Below are 16,684 nucleotides of genomic sequence, written 5' to 3' on the forward strand. Positions count from 1 at the left end.
GCAAAGATTACTATTATTGCTGGTCTAAAGGTGACTGGAAGGTTGCCAGTTTAAACCTCAAGTGGGGCTTACAAACGCGAAGTACAGTGAGCAACACAGTCACCTTGTAAAAGTAAAAGTACTCAGCCAGCCCCCAACTAAAAGTAAAAAAAAACCAAAAAACTACAACTGAACTGGAAAAATTTGCAAATTTTACTAAGGTTTCCTTAAAAACGTGCAAACATGCAAAGTAAAAAGGTCGAGCATGAGCAAATGTGTGAGTATAAATTTCCTCTTATACCTATCATGGCATTAAAGTTAACTTTATATACTTTGTCTTGTGATCAGTACTGGTCATTGTTTTAAAAGATTTTGTAATTACCAGTTCAGTAGTGATCAAAAGTTCTGTAGTTGGTAATGAGCAGCTTAAGCCAGATCGGTTGCATTTGGCTGTTATGTCTTTCATTTTGTTCTTTGAATGATAGTTGTGTTTTTATATTTTGTTCATTTTGATGTCACTGTAAAGGTGTCTGTAAATAATGTACTTCAAAATACTCATATCAGCTCAATCTCAGTGAGGTTATTTGTTAACTAAGTATCAAACTAACATGACAACAGACCTTTTTACAATTAAAAACAAGACAAGGTCCAAACCTAGTATATGGCTGGACTGTCTATAGTCAGTGTGTGAGGTTCTGTTGGGGAACCTATGACTACCTTCAATGGAAAGTAGCTTAAGCTTGAATAATGTCGCTAGATGACGTAATACGCTAATTAGCATATTCATGATGTGAGTGCGTCATATTTACATTCTGCCTAGTGTCGTTCTGTTACGAGAAAACTGATTTTTCAATCTGCAGCTCAAATCAGTTCAGTTTTAAATTCTTGGTTATTTTTTGGATAAAATCAGAAACTATGACGCTGTGTTTAGTTCACAACTTCAATGACAAAGTTTTTAGAATTCATTGCGCCTCAGATTGCTTCATCTCCATGACAACAGCAGCCAAGGATCATGGGTATTGTAGTATTTTTTTTCAATAAAATCTCTAGTTCTAATTTTATGTAGGCTGGGTTTAATTGCTGTGTCTGATCAATACTGCCGTTTATGTCAATGAATGTAATCTTGTATGTATGCTATAATTTAGGCTTCTTTACTTTCAGCGGATCAAACACCTGCAGTCATCACACAAGAGGAGGACTGATATGTAGGTCTCCAAATTTAGAGAGGTGTGCACATTTTACACATGTGGCACAGCATCATTAACTTGACTGATTATTTAAATCTCCTGACATGCCAACAAGATCAGTCAGGATCTAACAGTATAATGTTTTTAATAAAGTGCTCTAGATTTACAGTCTATAGAGTTTACAAGCATTCTGCCAAGGTATCGCAGTACTAAATGAGCAACAAGATTTCTCAGAGACAAAATGAAATCATAAAATTATATGATCATTGCATTTCCAGGGAGAGTCTCATGTTTCCACGAGAAGTAACACTGATGATTTCATTAAAATAAATTTTTCAATGGGAATACAGAATGGTCAGAAACAAATGGCTCCACCGTCTTTGAAATCCCATTAAACAAACAGAATTTGTTAGAAAAAAAAAAAGTAAAGACAGTTCATTTGTGCTTTAAGGACACAGTCAAGACAGTTTTGTGAGTCGGAGGAAGATGTGTTACTTGTTCCTATCAAACTTCGCTTGTACCAAGTAGTTAGCAGAGAAATATCATAGTAGGAAGTGTGTGTTCAGATATCACAAAACTTGTTTACATTTCCAAAGACTGTGGTTGCTGTCTAATTTATTCATTTCTCCCTCCTCCTGAAGTAACAAGATGTGAGAGAGGTGTGGGTGGAGACCAACAGTCATCTAAAGCTCCTTATCGCTCTGTATTCGGTAGAGTTAGGGGTTAGGGTGGATGATCTGATTGAAATTCCTCTCATCATTATATCAGGGCCATGGGTTCTGTTTAGATCGGAAACTCATCACATTGCTGATGCAAAAGATTCTTCTGTGACTTTAAGCACAGTGATAACAGCAAGTGTGTGGAAAATGCGGGGGATGCAGCCATGTTGATAAGTGAGAATGATGACAAAGTTGAAAATTATGAGGAAATGAAGCTTAACGTTACATGTTGATGGAGAGAGTATGCATTGACTGTTGAGCCCTGCAATCAGCCAGTGCATATTGTAGGGGGATTCCAGTTTTTAGATACAGTGATGGTAAAAAAAAAAAGAAAGAAAAGTGTCTCAATGTAACATGAAAGCAGAGGAAAAGTGTGTCCTCAGATTTCTGTGAAAAAAAACAAAGAACTGAGCTGACTGTGGTTGACAGTCCGCATAAATGTGAATTAAAGTGCTCCAGGAAACAGTGCATGCATGTTTAACAAGTCTTTTCAGGTTGGACAGTGGGATTTTGTATAGGTGAACACATCTATCAATCACTCTGCTATGGTTTAAAGCATCAAAGGCCAATGACAGGCTATAATTACAGTACTCACAGGAAGCAGCTGTTTGCGTTTCCTGCCAGGGCGGCCCACTCTGCGCTTGTTGCGGGGGCTCGCTGGCGTCCCCTCCTCTGGACTGTCCTGGTCTGCTCCATCTTCACTCTGACCAGTTATAGAGAGGCCACATCAAAACACTGAGCCAATCAAATGACTGTATGAAGTTATAATTGATGTCAGCAGTGAGGCCGCATTAAAGCAACAATGATCCAAGGCAATGTGGTTAAGAAACTCTCCGGGGTAGGCACCGGAAAACAGAATAAAATGAATAAAGGGCAACAGCATAGCGTTGATAGTCTCCAATTACCAGGGTATCTGCAGTTTTTAAAGAGCCAAATTTCACAGCTTTTATGACATTTTCACTAGAGAAAAGAAGCTAAACTGAAGACCAATTTAAAAACAAACTACTTAAAAAACAAAGGTCTCAAAGTCCAACCAAGTTCTGATTGAACAAAACAGTTCTCTAACTATAAATGGGGCAAAATATGAAAGAGAAAACCAGTAAATTATATGTTTACAGACATGAAATCCAGCTGTGCTTAGTACTTTTAGTACAGGACACATGTTGTACTACCAGACCTGCGAGTGAGTGAGTCTGGATATGTAGAACAAAAAGAAACTAAATCACTTTTAAGACATTAAACTTAGATCATTCATTGGAGGTCTTGAGGTCTTTCAGAAACCTGTCAAAACCTTGATAACATTATGCTTTTCTGCATTTCTTTATTTTGCTACCTCATGTGAAACTTTGAACCTAAATGAATTCATCTCAGCAGTTTTAAACAGCTTCCTCTGCTCAGTTCACAGCAGAGATAAAGTGGTGCAGTACAGAGGAGTTGTAGATTAGCAGGGGTGTAATTTTACAGTGATATATGGAATAAAAATAGCTTGCTGCACCTGTGTTTTAACTAGATAGTGTGTGATCAAAATCAATGTTAGGGAGGTACTGCCTGATGAGATTACAATATGAACTGATATAACATTTGCCAACATTTTTTTTCTGTCTTCACTTTTAATTTGCTATATCATGTCAAACTAAAAAGCCCTTTTTACAGCGTCCTTATGTCAGTGTGGTTGGCAGCTCGCTGGTTTACAGGCCTTTTCGCAGACATGTGGAGTTGATCTCAATCAAAAGAGACTTGCAATTTCGACTTCAGCACCAACAGGTCATGACTAACTTGAATTTAAGCCTCATGACTTGGGTGATTTGATATCCTCCCCAGGCCCAAACATTTACAATTATGTAATAAAAAGTGTTCAGCAAATTTCAGTCATTTCCTCAGTGGCAATCTGACAGCAGCCATTCATGTTACGTGTTCTGGAGGGAAAGTTAGGCATTGGGACCACCACACAGACAAGAGATGATACCTCAGTTTACACAATTTTGGATGTAAACTCTCAGCTCTGAAATTACATATAACTGCAACTGTGTCATAAGAATGAGAAAAGAAACACCTTATCCGTTTGCTTTTAAATGTTATCAAGTTTTTCTGAATGTACTGACTCACAGATTGGACTTTTTCTCTTACACCCATACTAGTCCTGATATGATTCATGTCAAATAATGATGAATAATGACAGTGACAAAACTGAATTTCATAATTACCCATATGAAGAAACTGTTTGAAAGTAATAAATACTAATTTTATGTTAATTATTAATTTTATAAACTAACTGTTTAACTATTTTCACTGGCTTTATCACAAAAAATGGGACTGAAGCATATAGTGACTTTTTTAGGACTCAAAACAAAGGGTTTAGGACTTCCTGGTGCCTGTGCGCCTGATGCTGGTGGGTATTTTCTCGCTTCAATGACATAATAATAAATAATTAATGCATGCAAAAAGAGCGACTACACTGTAGAGACAGTGGCTTGAAGGGAGGAGAAGCCTGAGTGGTGTGAATCATGTTCGATATAAGGCACCAAATGTCCACTCAATCACAATCAGATTAGATGTGAGTCTCTCCCCCACAGTAGTAATCTCTGCATAGATACAATCCCCAGTAATTTGAGGGTCTGACTGAACCCGGGTCAGGTCCGCACTTTCTATTTTTACATCGGCTCTGGGCAAAGTTTAAGTTGCTTAGAGTCTCGGGTCTGTGGAAAAATTTTCATTACAGCCAAGACAACATGTGAAAGAGCCAAATACAATAAGCAACACCTGCTGCTCATGAGTGAAAAGTGTCAAACCTTTAATGTGGTTTCATCATATAAGAGATTAGGCCTGTTACTTTAAGAGTATTTTAGTATTTTAGCCAGGAGGCAGGAATGTGCCAGCTGCAGTGATTTTTATTACAGGCCTTTTTATTCATATTTTAACCCTCTTTATGTGCATCACTGCCTAAGGCAGAAATGAAATAAATGTCACTGTTAAAAGGAAGAAACATTAAGACTCTTGTATTGCTGAAGTGAACCAAGCAGCTTTAAAATCAACAGTCAGAAGGAATATGGTTTTTAATTGCCCAACTTGCTAGCTTTAACAGTGGCAAGTGATGTACACAGGAATACAACCAATGACAGGCATCAGAAAGACGCTCTATCGTTCCCTATCCTGGAGAGCAGCTACCACGGTGGGCAGAAGGTTTTGAGCTGGAAAATGGTTTGCCAAAAAAGAGAAGATAACTTGCTTCAGAAACTTGAAGATTAAAATGAAAGCAGCCAATCATAGTTATTGTGGTCTCTATGTAGCCCGAACACAGGGGTACATTTTTGAGGATGTGCACATCAGCTGCAGTGTGGTTTTGGCAGCTTTGTGTGTGTGGGCTCTGAAACTATGCTGTAACCCCTTAATGTCAGACTGTCACCATTATAGCGACTGATCGCACTTTTTCTACATCAACTCTTCTTGTTGCCATCCTTATTATTGTTGATCAGAGCTACATTCACTATGTGTGTTGCTTCTGGTAAGATACGTACTAGAGTGTCTGTGTGCCCTACTCTCCCGCACTCTTTTGTTGTGTAGGGCTGCACAGGAAAGACTATTTAACAAGTCACACTGTACTCTCTAACTCTAATAATACCTGCTCTATTTCTCGACTCTCTCTCCTGCTTTAGTCAGTGCTACCTGACTCTGTGTGCTGTCTGCTGTCAGCCTTGTTTCCATTAATGTCTTCCTCCCTCTGTCGCGGTGACAGTGGAGTGGTTACTAAGGTGCAGAAACTGCTTAGCAACTGTCTCCGACGGGGCTGCCGTGCTGACTAAACATTCTGATGTCACTTCCCTGACGATCAGCATAGCAACCAGCTAGAACGGGTAATGGCCCCGCGCCTGTCGGCCTGGTGTGCTGTCCATATGCCTATGTCACGACGCGCACTTACACACTTACATGCACACATGTTTTAACAAAACAACTGTACTCAATCATGAGCTGAAAATGCAACAAAAGCGCACACACACACACACACACACACACACACAAAAAAAATAGTACAACTGAAGTCAAATATAACAACAACAGAGGGAGAAAACCACTCAACCAAATCTTTTCAAGAATATGTCAACACACACAAACACACACAGTAGCCAATCTGTCCATATATCTTTGGTCTATTTCTGTCTCCCGGCAGGTTATTTTAGGCTGCTGCAGTTGCTAAGCAACCAGACTGCAAACCAGGCGGGCAGAGGAGGATCCCATCATCAGCAGACAGCTTGTCCCCTTTCTTTCTTCCCTATCCCCACATCCTCCTCTCTGTTTCTATCCCCTTTTCTTTCTTCTGCTTTCTTTCTGTATTTCACTTTGAATCCACTACTCGTGTAATCATTGCTTAATAAAGCTGTCAACAGAACAAATACAAGACTCTTTTATCTGGATTCAGCCTCTTTTCAGAATTAATACATTCAGACAAATGTGTATGACAGCAGATGTCTAATTTTAAGCAATCATATCACTGAAATAATCAATAGTATTTCTTCACCTTCACACAACATATGAGCTGGTTTCCTTTAAAGCATAGTGCGGCCTTAAGGCTTTGAACAGCCCTGTCCACATGATCAGGATGTTGTCTTCAAACTGTCTTAGTAGTTTGCAACATATACTGTGTGCAGCATTAATGTTGGCACTTGGCAGCTAAGACATTAGAGAGGAAAGATTGTTGTCAGGGATGATTTTTAGCTTTGCTTGGTGCATTAAGGGAAAGGAGCAGTGCTTACAATAGAGTCAATGTTGAAGTTGTTATAAAATGATAGACATGCATGGACTAAAATGAAAGGTCAATTAAGTCCTGAGCTTGTGAAGTAATGTTCATGAATAATTTCAAAACCTATGGCTGTATATCACCAATTGTAGCAGAAAAACAAATTTAGGTCACAAATATGAGTTTTGGGCTTGATTTTACAGCCGCAAGCAAATCATTTTATTTAAACATACTTAATTTAACTCTCCATCTGCACAAATTTAAAAAGGATGATACGCAACTACAGGCTCTGAAATTATTTCCTCATAAGATCACACTCACAACAAATGCAGCTGCGGAAATAAAACCAAAACCAAACAGAAGAACAAACATTGATTTCACTTTCATTTTCATTGCATTTTGTTTTTTTATGGGATAAAGAGATTATTTCTAATGAGTGGGTGCCACTTTTCTTTTTTTTTTTTTTACTGTTATTTGAGAAATGTCTCTTTATCTTCAACATTTCAACAGTAGCTTCTGTCATGTGCGATGGATTATAACTGAAATCAGTCAAACCTCCTACACTTCTATTCTCCAACAGTAACTTGCCATGTCTTCCCAAACACCGTGACTCACTCTGATTTCTCTCCGGGCCTTTCTGACTCTTTGAGAAACACAGAGAGAGTTAAGTCTCAGGAAGTTAAAAAGCACAACACACTCTTTAAGGGAAACTTTGTGCACGTTGGCTCATTGCCACTGTGTGAATGTGGAAGTAAGCGAGTAAGACAGCTCTTTATATAGCGGCACTATAGAATGAACTTCAAACTTCTCACAGATTTACGAGGGCTGCCTTGGGCTCTGGGGGCACAAATGAAAGGAGCCATTTTTCACCTCGTGTATGTCTGACTGTGTGGTAATGTGTGTGTTTGTGAGTGTGTGTGCTCATTTGTGTAAAGTAAAAAAAAGACTGTTTGAGACTCGAAACCTTGCGCTCGTCTCACCTGCATGTGGTCGGGTGATTGTGTGGAATGCAGAGGAGCCTGTAGTCAATGTAAATAAATAACTGTAAGTTTAATTATTACAGACACACACAGTCTGACTTGCCAGATCTTCTGTGTGTGTTGGCTAAAAAAAGCTCTCAACTGCATGCTGAGAAGCCAAAGTAGTAGTGATAATGATAGCTGTAGTAATAGTGGTGGTGGTTGTAATAATATCTGCAGCTTCAAAAATAACAGTAGTAGTATTTCAATGTGTATAATAATAGAAGCAGCAGTAACAACAGTAATAGTAACAATAGTAGTGACAGTAGAAGTAGTATTAGTGGTGATGGTAAGAGATGTAGGTGGAAAACTAGGTATGTATATATCTAAATTCTGCATTTGAAATACAGTTTTGTAGTACTAGCACTTTATTTAAGTATTTCCATTTTATAGGTATTTTCATTTCTACTTATGAAACTATTTACAGAGGGAAATATTGAATGTTTTAAATGGAAACATTTATCTGATGAATATACTTCCTGCATAATAGCTGTGGCTGCCAAAATAACAGCATTAGTATTTCAATATGTATAATAACTGAGAGATAACTAAGAGTAGTGATAGTAGCAACAGTAAAAGTAGTTTTAGTGGTGGTGGTAAGAGTTGTAGGTGGAGAATTGGGTGCATTGATTTGGGGGAGTATAAGTGCTGCACTTAAATTCTGAAATACGAACACTTGAGTATTTAAGTTTAAATCTTCGTTATTTACAGTGAGAAAATATCTGTATGCACGGAATTTGATGACTATACATTCTGCATGCAAAACAATTAGCTCTACACTGTAATGACCTCCATAAAACTGATGTAGTACCATGATTCAAATTACTCAGCAGTATATTAATTAGTTTATACTACCTACACTTACTAGACAACACTTAAATACTGCTTATACATTAATGCATCAGTAATTTAACACTCCGAAATGGACCAGTCATCAAAATAAGTACTTTTACTTTTGATACTTGATACTGTTACACTTTTATGGAGTCTGGAGAGTGCCAATTTTTTGTACCACCTTTTCTGTGTGTAATTGTAATGGTTTAATACATAAATACATTCTTAACCCTAACCCTTAAATGTATAATTTATTTCGTTATTTATTATTTCAATATAGAACAAAGGGATAATCTATTCTGAAATATCCTGTTTTAGATAGTTTGACTTTTCACAGCCTGCACACTTTCACGTCTAGATACACTCAGTACATATATAAAGACACCTATCAACTATATTTTAACATTGCTTTATTAATATTGATTATTCTTTTATTTACTTTTCAAACAAAATTTTTGTTTTTCAATCTCTCTTTGATTTCTCCATTTAAAAAATCTGTTCTATGTTTTTAATGTTCTTGTTTCTTGCATTTGTTTTTATGATATATTTTCATCTTTGAAATACACTGTATTACATTTTTGTGTAAAAAAAATCAATTAATCATTATTTTATACATTCATGCCCCGATATAGATCGCAGATATTTACTAACAAGTAATTCATCTCCTACTTAAACATTTATCAATTCAATTTTCTAAACACTTTAATGTTAAGAAACAGCATTGTTTTGGCACACTCCTGACTCCATACATGTATCTGAAATCTCATCTACTACTTTAAAATCTTGATTGCAGGACTTTTGTGTTTAACTTGATATATTTTTACATTGTGTTACTGCTGTTTTCACTCACTTAGAGAACTTTTTCAACTCCTGGTAATATGTATTATAGTCATGATAATAGCAGTGATGTTTATAGTAGCATTACTGATATGGTAGTATGAGATAGTCTGGAGTGGAACTAACAGAAATCATTTAGGCTTTTGCAAATAAATGAATAATTACAGTATATATAAGCAATAATCCCTTTCTCACCACATCATTGGAGGCGTCGTTCTCTGGTGTCTGGGGCGGCTCGGTGGCAGCGGGACTGTTGGACGGCATGGCAAGGAGCGGCTCAGTGAAACCAAGTGTACAAAGTAAAAAATGGAACAAATCAAAACATGGGAAAGGCCCTCAGAAGCACCAGGTGTGGCTTCATTCAAGCTGTCTGTCGGTCGGTCGGTTGGTCAAACGATCACTCGCTCACTCTGTCCTCCCCCTCTCCTGGGAGAAAAAACAAAACACACACACACACACACACAGCATGACATGAGTGGATATACTGTAAGAGGAAATTTGCCAAGTTTAAGTAAGAAATCATTCACAGTATGTGGCTGACATCTTCCTATCCCCTTTTCTCCACTCCTCAGTCTCTCCACCTTTTTCTCAGCCTTTCACACAGACACACACACACACACACAAAACCCCGGGTCATGACTGTACAACAGGTGTGTGTGTCACTGAGTGTCTCTATGAACTACAGTTAATAGATGGGATCCCTGCACATGCAGAGCAGAAAAATATTCAATTTCCGAGCAGTTAACGGGTTAACACACACATTTATGCACACACATGAACACACGTATGAACACAAACATGCAGGTGTCCTCAAAGGAATCTGCTTGAATCAGGGTAGTTTCCAACATGGCTGTCACTATGATTGATGTGGCCTGTGTGTGCCCATTTCATTACACAAAATGGCTGCAGGTAAAAATCGTGGTTAAAATCTGATTGTTCTTCCCACACATGTTTTATAACCATGGTTTAAACAGGGGACCAAAACACTCTGAAGCTGAAAATTTTATTCCAGATTTCAACAACTTTCATTGATCTCATAGTGACACTGTATGTGCTTTATGGGCAAAGCAAACCCCTCATTCAAAATGGCCCAAGGATGATAATTATTCACATTACTGATTAATCAATTATCGTTTTTGGCATCCCTTTGTGACAGTAAATGTAAAAAGGACACAGAGAGAGAGAGAGAGAGAGAGAGAGAGAGAGAGAGAGAGAGAGAGAGAGAGAGATAGTGAATGATATGCAAAAAAGGCCTTGTGTTTGTTTTAAGGCTAACAGGAATCAAGACTATAGATATATTGCTTGTTTTTAAGCAATTGTTCAATTAAGTGACTAAGGTGACATCTTAAAATAGCTTTTTTTATTTGACTAATGCTCCTAAACCTACTAGGATCTGATTTACAATGATATAAAACAGGGGAAAACAACAAATCTTCACATTTGAGAAGCTGTAGGAAGCAAATGTTTTGGCTTTTTTTGAGCAATAAGTGTGACACTGTTCACTAGTGGTGTTACTTCGGAAAAATGGGCGGCTGCTTTGAAGGAGCTGTTCAGTGGAGAGTCAGCCATGTGTGACCTTGTAAGTACTTGGACTAATCTTGGCTCTCTTTTGCCTCATCATCCTCATTAACATTATTTTGTCTATGGAAGTTAGTTAATGACAAAAGTACTGAGCAGGAACAAAGGGAATTTAAACCGTAATCGGTCTTCAAGAGGGCGCAGGGACAGATTCAAAAGCTCAGAACAAGTTTTGACTGTAAAACCCTGATTTCATAAACATTTAGTTTGAAATGTGCTTTCATTCACAGTCCTCTCCATTTGTTTTGGCAGATTTTGGGCACTTGAGAATATTAGAGGCCATTTACCAGCAGTTACTGGCAAACAAACTTCAACAGAATGTGCCCATATCTGTCTATTAGGCCCATATCTACTCATACTTTAAGTCTTTCAGGCACATGAAGGAGCTGACTGATCACACTGGGAAGCCTAACGTTGGTGGAGTCTAACAGCATGTTGTTTCACTTCTCGGTCAAATCCAATACAATTTGCTCTGCTCTAACTTTTCTTCTAAAAACAAAAACAAAAAAGCAAGCAGATTAAAAGATAGCGAGCAAAGGAAGCAACTCCTCTCAGCGACGTAAAACATTGATTACTCATGTTCCTGCCCCTCCTACAGTGTATTCAGTGATCTGACTAATGTTAGATCTGCAACGAAAAATAAATTAATCAGTTAACTGATCAAAAGAAAATCTTTAATCAATCTCACTATTTTGATAATCAATAAAGCAAAAGTGTCAAACATTTGCTTGTTTAAGCTTTTCAAATGTGAGGATTTGCTGCTTTTCTTCATCATATATGATGAAATATCTTTTAGTTTTGGATTGATGAACATACAAATCAAATTTCACTTCTTTTTGACATCTCATAAAATAATAATCAACCGATTCATTAATCATTAGTTGCAGTGGACAGAGATTCTCAATCAGGTCACAGAATCAGGTATATTCTGTATACAATACACCTGCTCTATGCATATTCTTTTCCTGATATGTTTTCAGATTCTGACGTAGTTATTGATTACTACTCAAACTGATTTTGTGCTCACTAAATTTGACATTAAACCTGCAATAACTGATTGTTTGGCCACTTGGGGGCAGCATGAATAAACTGTGAACACAAAATTGACAAATCATCACCTTTTAAGTTGATATGATGAATACAGTTGCTTATTCACACATCCAGAATTAATTTGTTGTTCATTCACTTGGACTTTTTATCCACCTGATGAATTTCAGTCCAGTAGTCACTGTTTTTGCTCTGTTTTTGGTCTCCACTGTGCTGTCCACCAGCTCCTGAGGGAAATCTCTGGCTCTTTAGTTGCTAAATGCTCCACTATGTTCCCCAGCTAGTTTCTAATTGTGTCTGTCTGCTGTTTGGTGCTGAGCAGGTAGCGTACAGCAGGTTTTTAGAGCCTTCTCTCTGAAAACAGCTGCCTGCTGCTGCCAAAAATGACACAATGGGAGCGGTGAGGGTAAAGTTGTGGCTAAAAATTGAGCTGAAAGTCACTATGAAACTCAGTGATGACAAGCGGAGCACCAAATTCTGACTTTCTCACTAGGTCATCACTGTGAGGGACCCCTTTCACAGTCACATTGTTGTCAAATTTACATTTGAAGCATTGTTATTGTAAATGATCAGTTATAGTTGCCTTAAAAAATAATGGGCTAAAAGATTAGTGCCACAATTCTTCAATATTACAAAGTGTAGTTATTACTAAGGCTTTTGACGAAACACAGAGGGTCAACCAAGGTCAAATACTAACTCATTCTTCAAAGATTGTTTGCTGTCTATTTAGCGAGTGTTATTATCTGGTGATGCAGTATTAACCGGAAGTAGTGTGACTATGCAGGGCCGATTAAGCTACTTGGAGGCCCTGGGGCAAAAGTTAGTGGGGGGGGTTCTAGACACCAGGTCCTCCCACTCTCTTTGCATTGTGTAAGTATCTTGTTACCGCTAAGTACCCATTAGCACAGAACACATTGCAGACTACACATGGCAGCTTCGTTATACTTTACAGAGAGAACAAGAAACCAACCAGTATGCCTATTATGGAGCACTGTCCTGCCACACATTTGCTATGTGTCAGTTTTTCATTTAGGGATATGCACCATGTTAGCATATTATCAGCACCACCACAACATGCAATCTGCCGTTAGGTCCTTAGGGCTTTAGTTTGTATTGTCCTTCACTTTCCCCAAACTAATTTACAACCAATCAAATTACCCACAAACTAATTGCCATATAGTGGTTCTTAGTTTAATACACCTCATGCACAGATTCAGATCTGCAGTGAAACTGTTGATCTGATCTTTGTTTGTGATGTCTTATAATAACATTTTAATGGATTTTCCCGATATTTCAGCCATTTTTACCCCATTAAATGTTTTTAAGAGATTTTTTTGAGTTCTGATTTTAGATACATAAATAGAACCGACTTATTTTCTATGGATAGAACTATGCTGCACGAGCATACACATTGTACAAAACATGATGGCGTTTGTCAAAATAGCCTCCAGTTCACTTATTTACTTCTGCATGAGCCTTCCTTGTATTAAGTTTTTGTTCCTGTATTTTTGCGAGGTAGTTTGGAGTGATTTGTTCATACTGGTGTCAGATACTGATCACAATCTGAGAACAAAAAGAGCTCCAATGTAACATTTGCAAGTACCTAAAAGAAAACTGGATCTCAGCAGTGATCTGGATCTAAGAACAGTTTGACTGCAGCCAATGTGTCTGGCTTTGCTCAAGATGTATTGTACAGTATGTCACTCCTCACGCTGTGGCCTTGCATCACCTACTGTAAAGACAACAGGCAGCCGGCCAGTGTTACCAACGGAAAAGAGAGGGGTGGAAACTTTGCAGAAATGGGTGTACAGTATCCACCCCACCACCCCCGGGGGCTCCCTGCACGAGCTCCAGGCTCCAGGCTCCAGACTCCTCCAAGTTCTGCGTATTTAGGTCACACACACACACGTCACACTCCTACAGCAAATGTATATACACTGATTTAAATTGTTCCAGTCTTCATGCCAGCAGTGGTTTAAATTAGACCATAGTCAAAGGCCCAAGCAGGAGCCTGTACTGGTGGGAGGAGAAATGGTTGCGCAGAGAAAAAGCTTCAGAGGTGTGTCAAGGTAGTGAGAGTCAGTGACAACACAAGGAAGTGGGTGATTCCTCTTCACAATAAAAGCATAAAATATATAATTTTCTTTATTGTCTTATTTAATTGATTTAAGTAGCTCTTCATCTATTTCCTCTCCTGTAAACATGTCTTTTTTTGCTACTGTTACATGTGATTGCCCTCCTCTTGGAATCAGTAGTCTTTTTTCAGAGCTGGATATTTTTGCTTGAGAGACTTAATTTGGAGTGAACGATGAGGCCTATATTTTAATCATGTCATCTTGACAAATAAACAGGTGTTTTGTAGTTGAGTACAAAGTAACAAATTCATAAAGGCTTACTTTAACAATTTCCATATGGTCAATATTCATGGAAATATAAGGCTATAGCTGTATTTAGTAAATGCTAAGTTCACCTGAGGTCATGAGTTCAATACCCCTCAACAATTAACATGCTTTCAGTAAACAGATTTGTCTTGGTTTAATGACTCAACTACAGTTTCTGAAATGTGTGTGTCCTCAGGCTTGTTTCAAAACCTTCTCCACACTGCCAGGCAAAAAAATTCTCTTTGGGAGATGCTGAATACTTCATGTATTGTTGCCTTAAAAGTGAATACTTCATGTATTGTTGCCTTAAAAGTATTTCAATCTGAATATTCTGAGTCTAAAAGTAATGAGATCAATCTAAAAATAGCAACCATTTGTTAGTTTTAACCAGTACTCTAAAGCTGAAATGATTAATTGATTAAGTGATTAGTTGGGAACATTTTTATAATTAAGTAATTAATTATAATAGTTAATCATTTAAGTCATTTTAAGCAAAAATGCCAAAAACCCACCGGTACCAACTTCTCAAATGTGAACATTTGACATTATCACCCCAGTTTTGGATGGTTTTATTGTTTGTCAGGGGTTTTTTTTACCCCTCCTTTTTTGGATAATTGTCTCAACTTGGTCTTGTAGAATAATGACAGGCATTTTTCACGTAATTCAATTTTTCATTTTAATGAAAATAATTGTTGGTTGCAGCCACTCAGTTTTCCTATGGTGAAATAATACTACGTTCCCAAATTATTACTAGATTTTCAGAGTTCTTCTTCACAACAAGGGCTGCAAGATGGAGGATGATTGACCTGTCATAACTGATTTTGAACTTCAGTGGTGTAACTGGTCAAACTAATTTGCAATAAATCAAATTATGTACAGTCAAATAATGTTGACTAGTACTTTTGGGGCTCCTGTGGTTCTGGGGCCCCTGGACAATTACCCACTTTGTCAGCTTGGTAAACCAGCCTTGCTCTGGGGAACTTTGAATGCTGTTGTTTTTGATTAAATCAATGGCATCATTTGCATTTTTATTAATAATGAAATAATTTGCACCCCAACAACATTTTCAGGCTAAAAGACAAGTTAAATCTTGCATTAACAGCTCATTAATTCAAATTAAGAGATTCTGGAAGACAACCTGGAATATATTTATTGATACATTCAACAATAAATTGCATGAGATCATTTGATAAGAGAAGTGCGCGCGCAAACAAATGTGCGTTTACTTCAGCCTATAACGTTCGTCGATGAGGCTTTTATTTTAAAGAGTAGACCGGAAGTGTCGTAGTTACTCCCGCTAGCTTGACGGAGCCTAGCTTTATGACAATTAATATTGGGAGCGACCTCACGCGGCCTTTGCCGGACGGCCTCACATAAACGGCGTATAATCCCGACGGGGGTGTGTTTGGGGCGGGCAGCCGGTGAGAGACACGTGTCCAAGTGTGTAGCGACGATAAGCTTTACTGGGTCAGGTAAAAAACACACACGGGGGCGCGTTTCAGACCGAATGCACCCGTTAACCCCGGCAAGCGCGTGCCCGCTCGCTCGCTCTCAGCGGAGCCGACGGTTCCGCGCGCTGATGTGTCTGTCTGCATCTGGTGGTTGAAGAGGACGGTGCGCTCCGGTTTAACGTTACCTGCTGGTGCCTGGGGCAGCCTGGGGAGGGGGTGCACGCTCCACCGGACAACGTTTAACACACATTCGTCAAATGACGGCTGTCCGGTTGCCGTGGTTTTCCTCCCACCGTTCAAAAGAAGTCCCCAAGTTCACTCGCCCCGTGTACGAACCGCTCCGTCTTCACGCGCACATCATCTGCTAAAACAGAACCAACGGTTTGGCTCCGGCGCGCGCGAGCGATGACTTTAGGAGATGACTGTAGCTAACTTAACGGCTATAACGGGTACCGGTGTGCGTTCACGAGCCAAAATGTAATGTTTATATTTACCGTGTCGTCCGTCCCTCAGGCACCCGGACCCTGACGGTCGTCGCTCTCTCTCCTCTCGTTCACTCTCGATCTCTCTCTCTCACTCTCTCTCTCTCTCCCTCTCTCTCCCTCCTCGCGCTCTACCGGGTCTTCTCTCTCCGCTGCTGGCTCGCGCTCCCCCGCCTGCTTCTCTCTCGCTCGCTCTCGCTCTCTCTCTCTCTCTCTCTCTCTCTCTTCAACCGACCTGCTCGCTCTCTCACGAGCCGCAGAGGCTCTGCCGCACCGGAGAGAAAGTTTCCGCGGGGTCCTAAAGTCTACAGCCACAACCTTGCGCGCGCACACACATACATACGCACGGACACAAACACTCACTCAAACACAAAAGACAGGTGTAGCATTAGAAGACATGGACGAATTAAGGGCCTACCGAGCACAGGCCCAGGGTCC

At 39.0% G+C, this 16,684-nt stretch overlaps 1 protein-coding gene across 13 annotated transcripts in view; it reads right to left on the reverse strand.

Annotated features, from left to right (window-relative positions):
- The window catches only part of dnmt3aa (DNA (cytosine-5-)-methyltransferase 3 alpha a), a 59,623-nt gene extending 43,154 nt beyond the window's left edge, over window positions 1-16,469 (reverse strand). For 5 of the 13 annotated variants that reach the window (XM_087176250.1, XM_087176247.1, XM_087176249.1 and 2 more), the window contains exons 1-3: window positions 16,259-16,469; window positions 9,503-9,733; window positions 2,481-2,588 (exon numbers count right to left, since the gene is read on the reverse strand). In XM_087176250.1, coding sequence (XP_087032376.1) covers window positions 2,481-2,588; window positions 9,503-9,571 — 177 coding nt within the window. In that variant the 5' untranslated portion in view covers window positions 9,572-9,733; window positions 16,259-16,469. Of the gene's footprint in view, window positions 1-2,480; window positions 2,589-9,502; window positions 9,734-13,665; window positions 13,814-15,949; window positions 16,164-16,258 lie in introns of those variants that run through there. The other 8 variants (XM_087176253.1, XM_087176252.1, XM_023415224.2 and 5 more) reach the window with 4 other exon arrangements.
- Between the last annotated feature and the right edge of the window lie 215 nt (window positions 16,470-16,684).

This window comes from Seriola lalandi, unplaced genomic scaffold, assembly GCF_002814215.2.
Source record: "Seriola lalandi dorsalis isolate HSWRI2012SDOR001 ecotype SW California unplaced genomic scaffold, Sedor1 jcf7180002054544, whole genome shotgun sequence".
In the NCBI taxonomy this organism is placed as follows: Eukaryota; Metazoa; Chordata; class Actinopteri; order Carangiformes; family Carangidae; genus Seriola; species Seriola lalandi.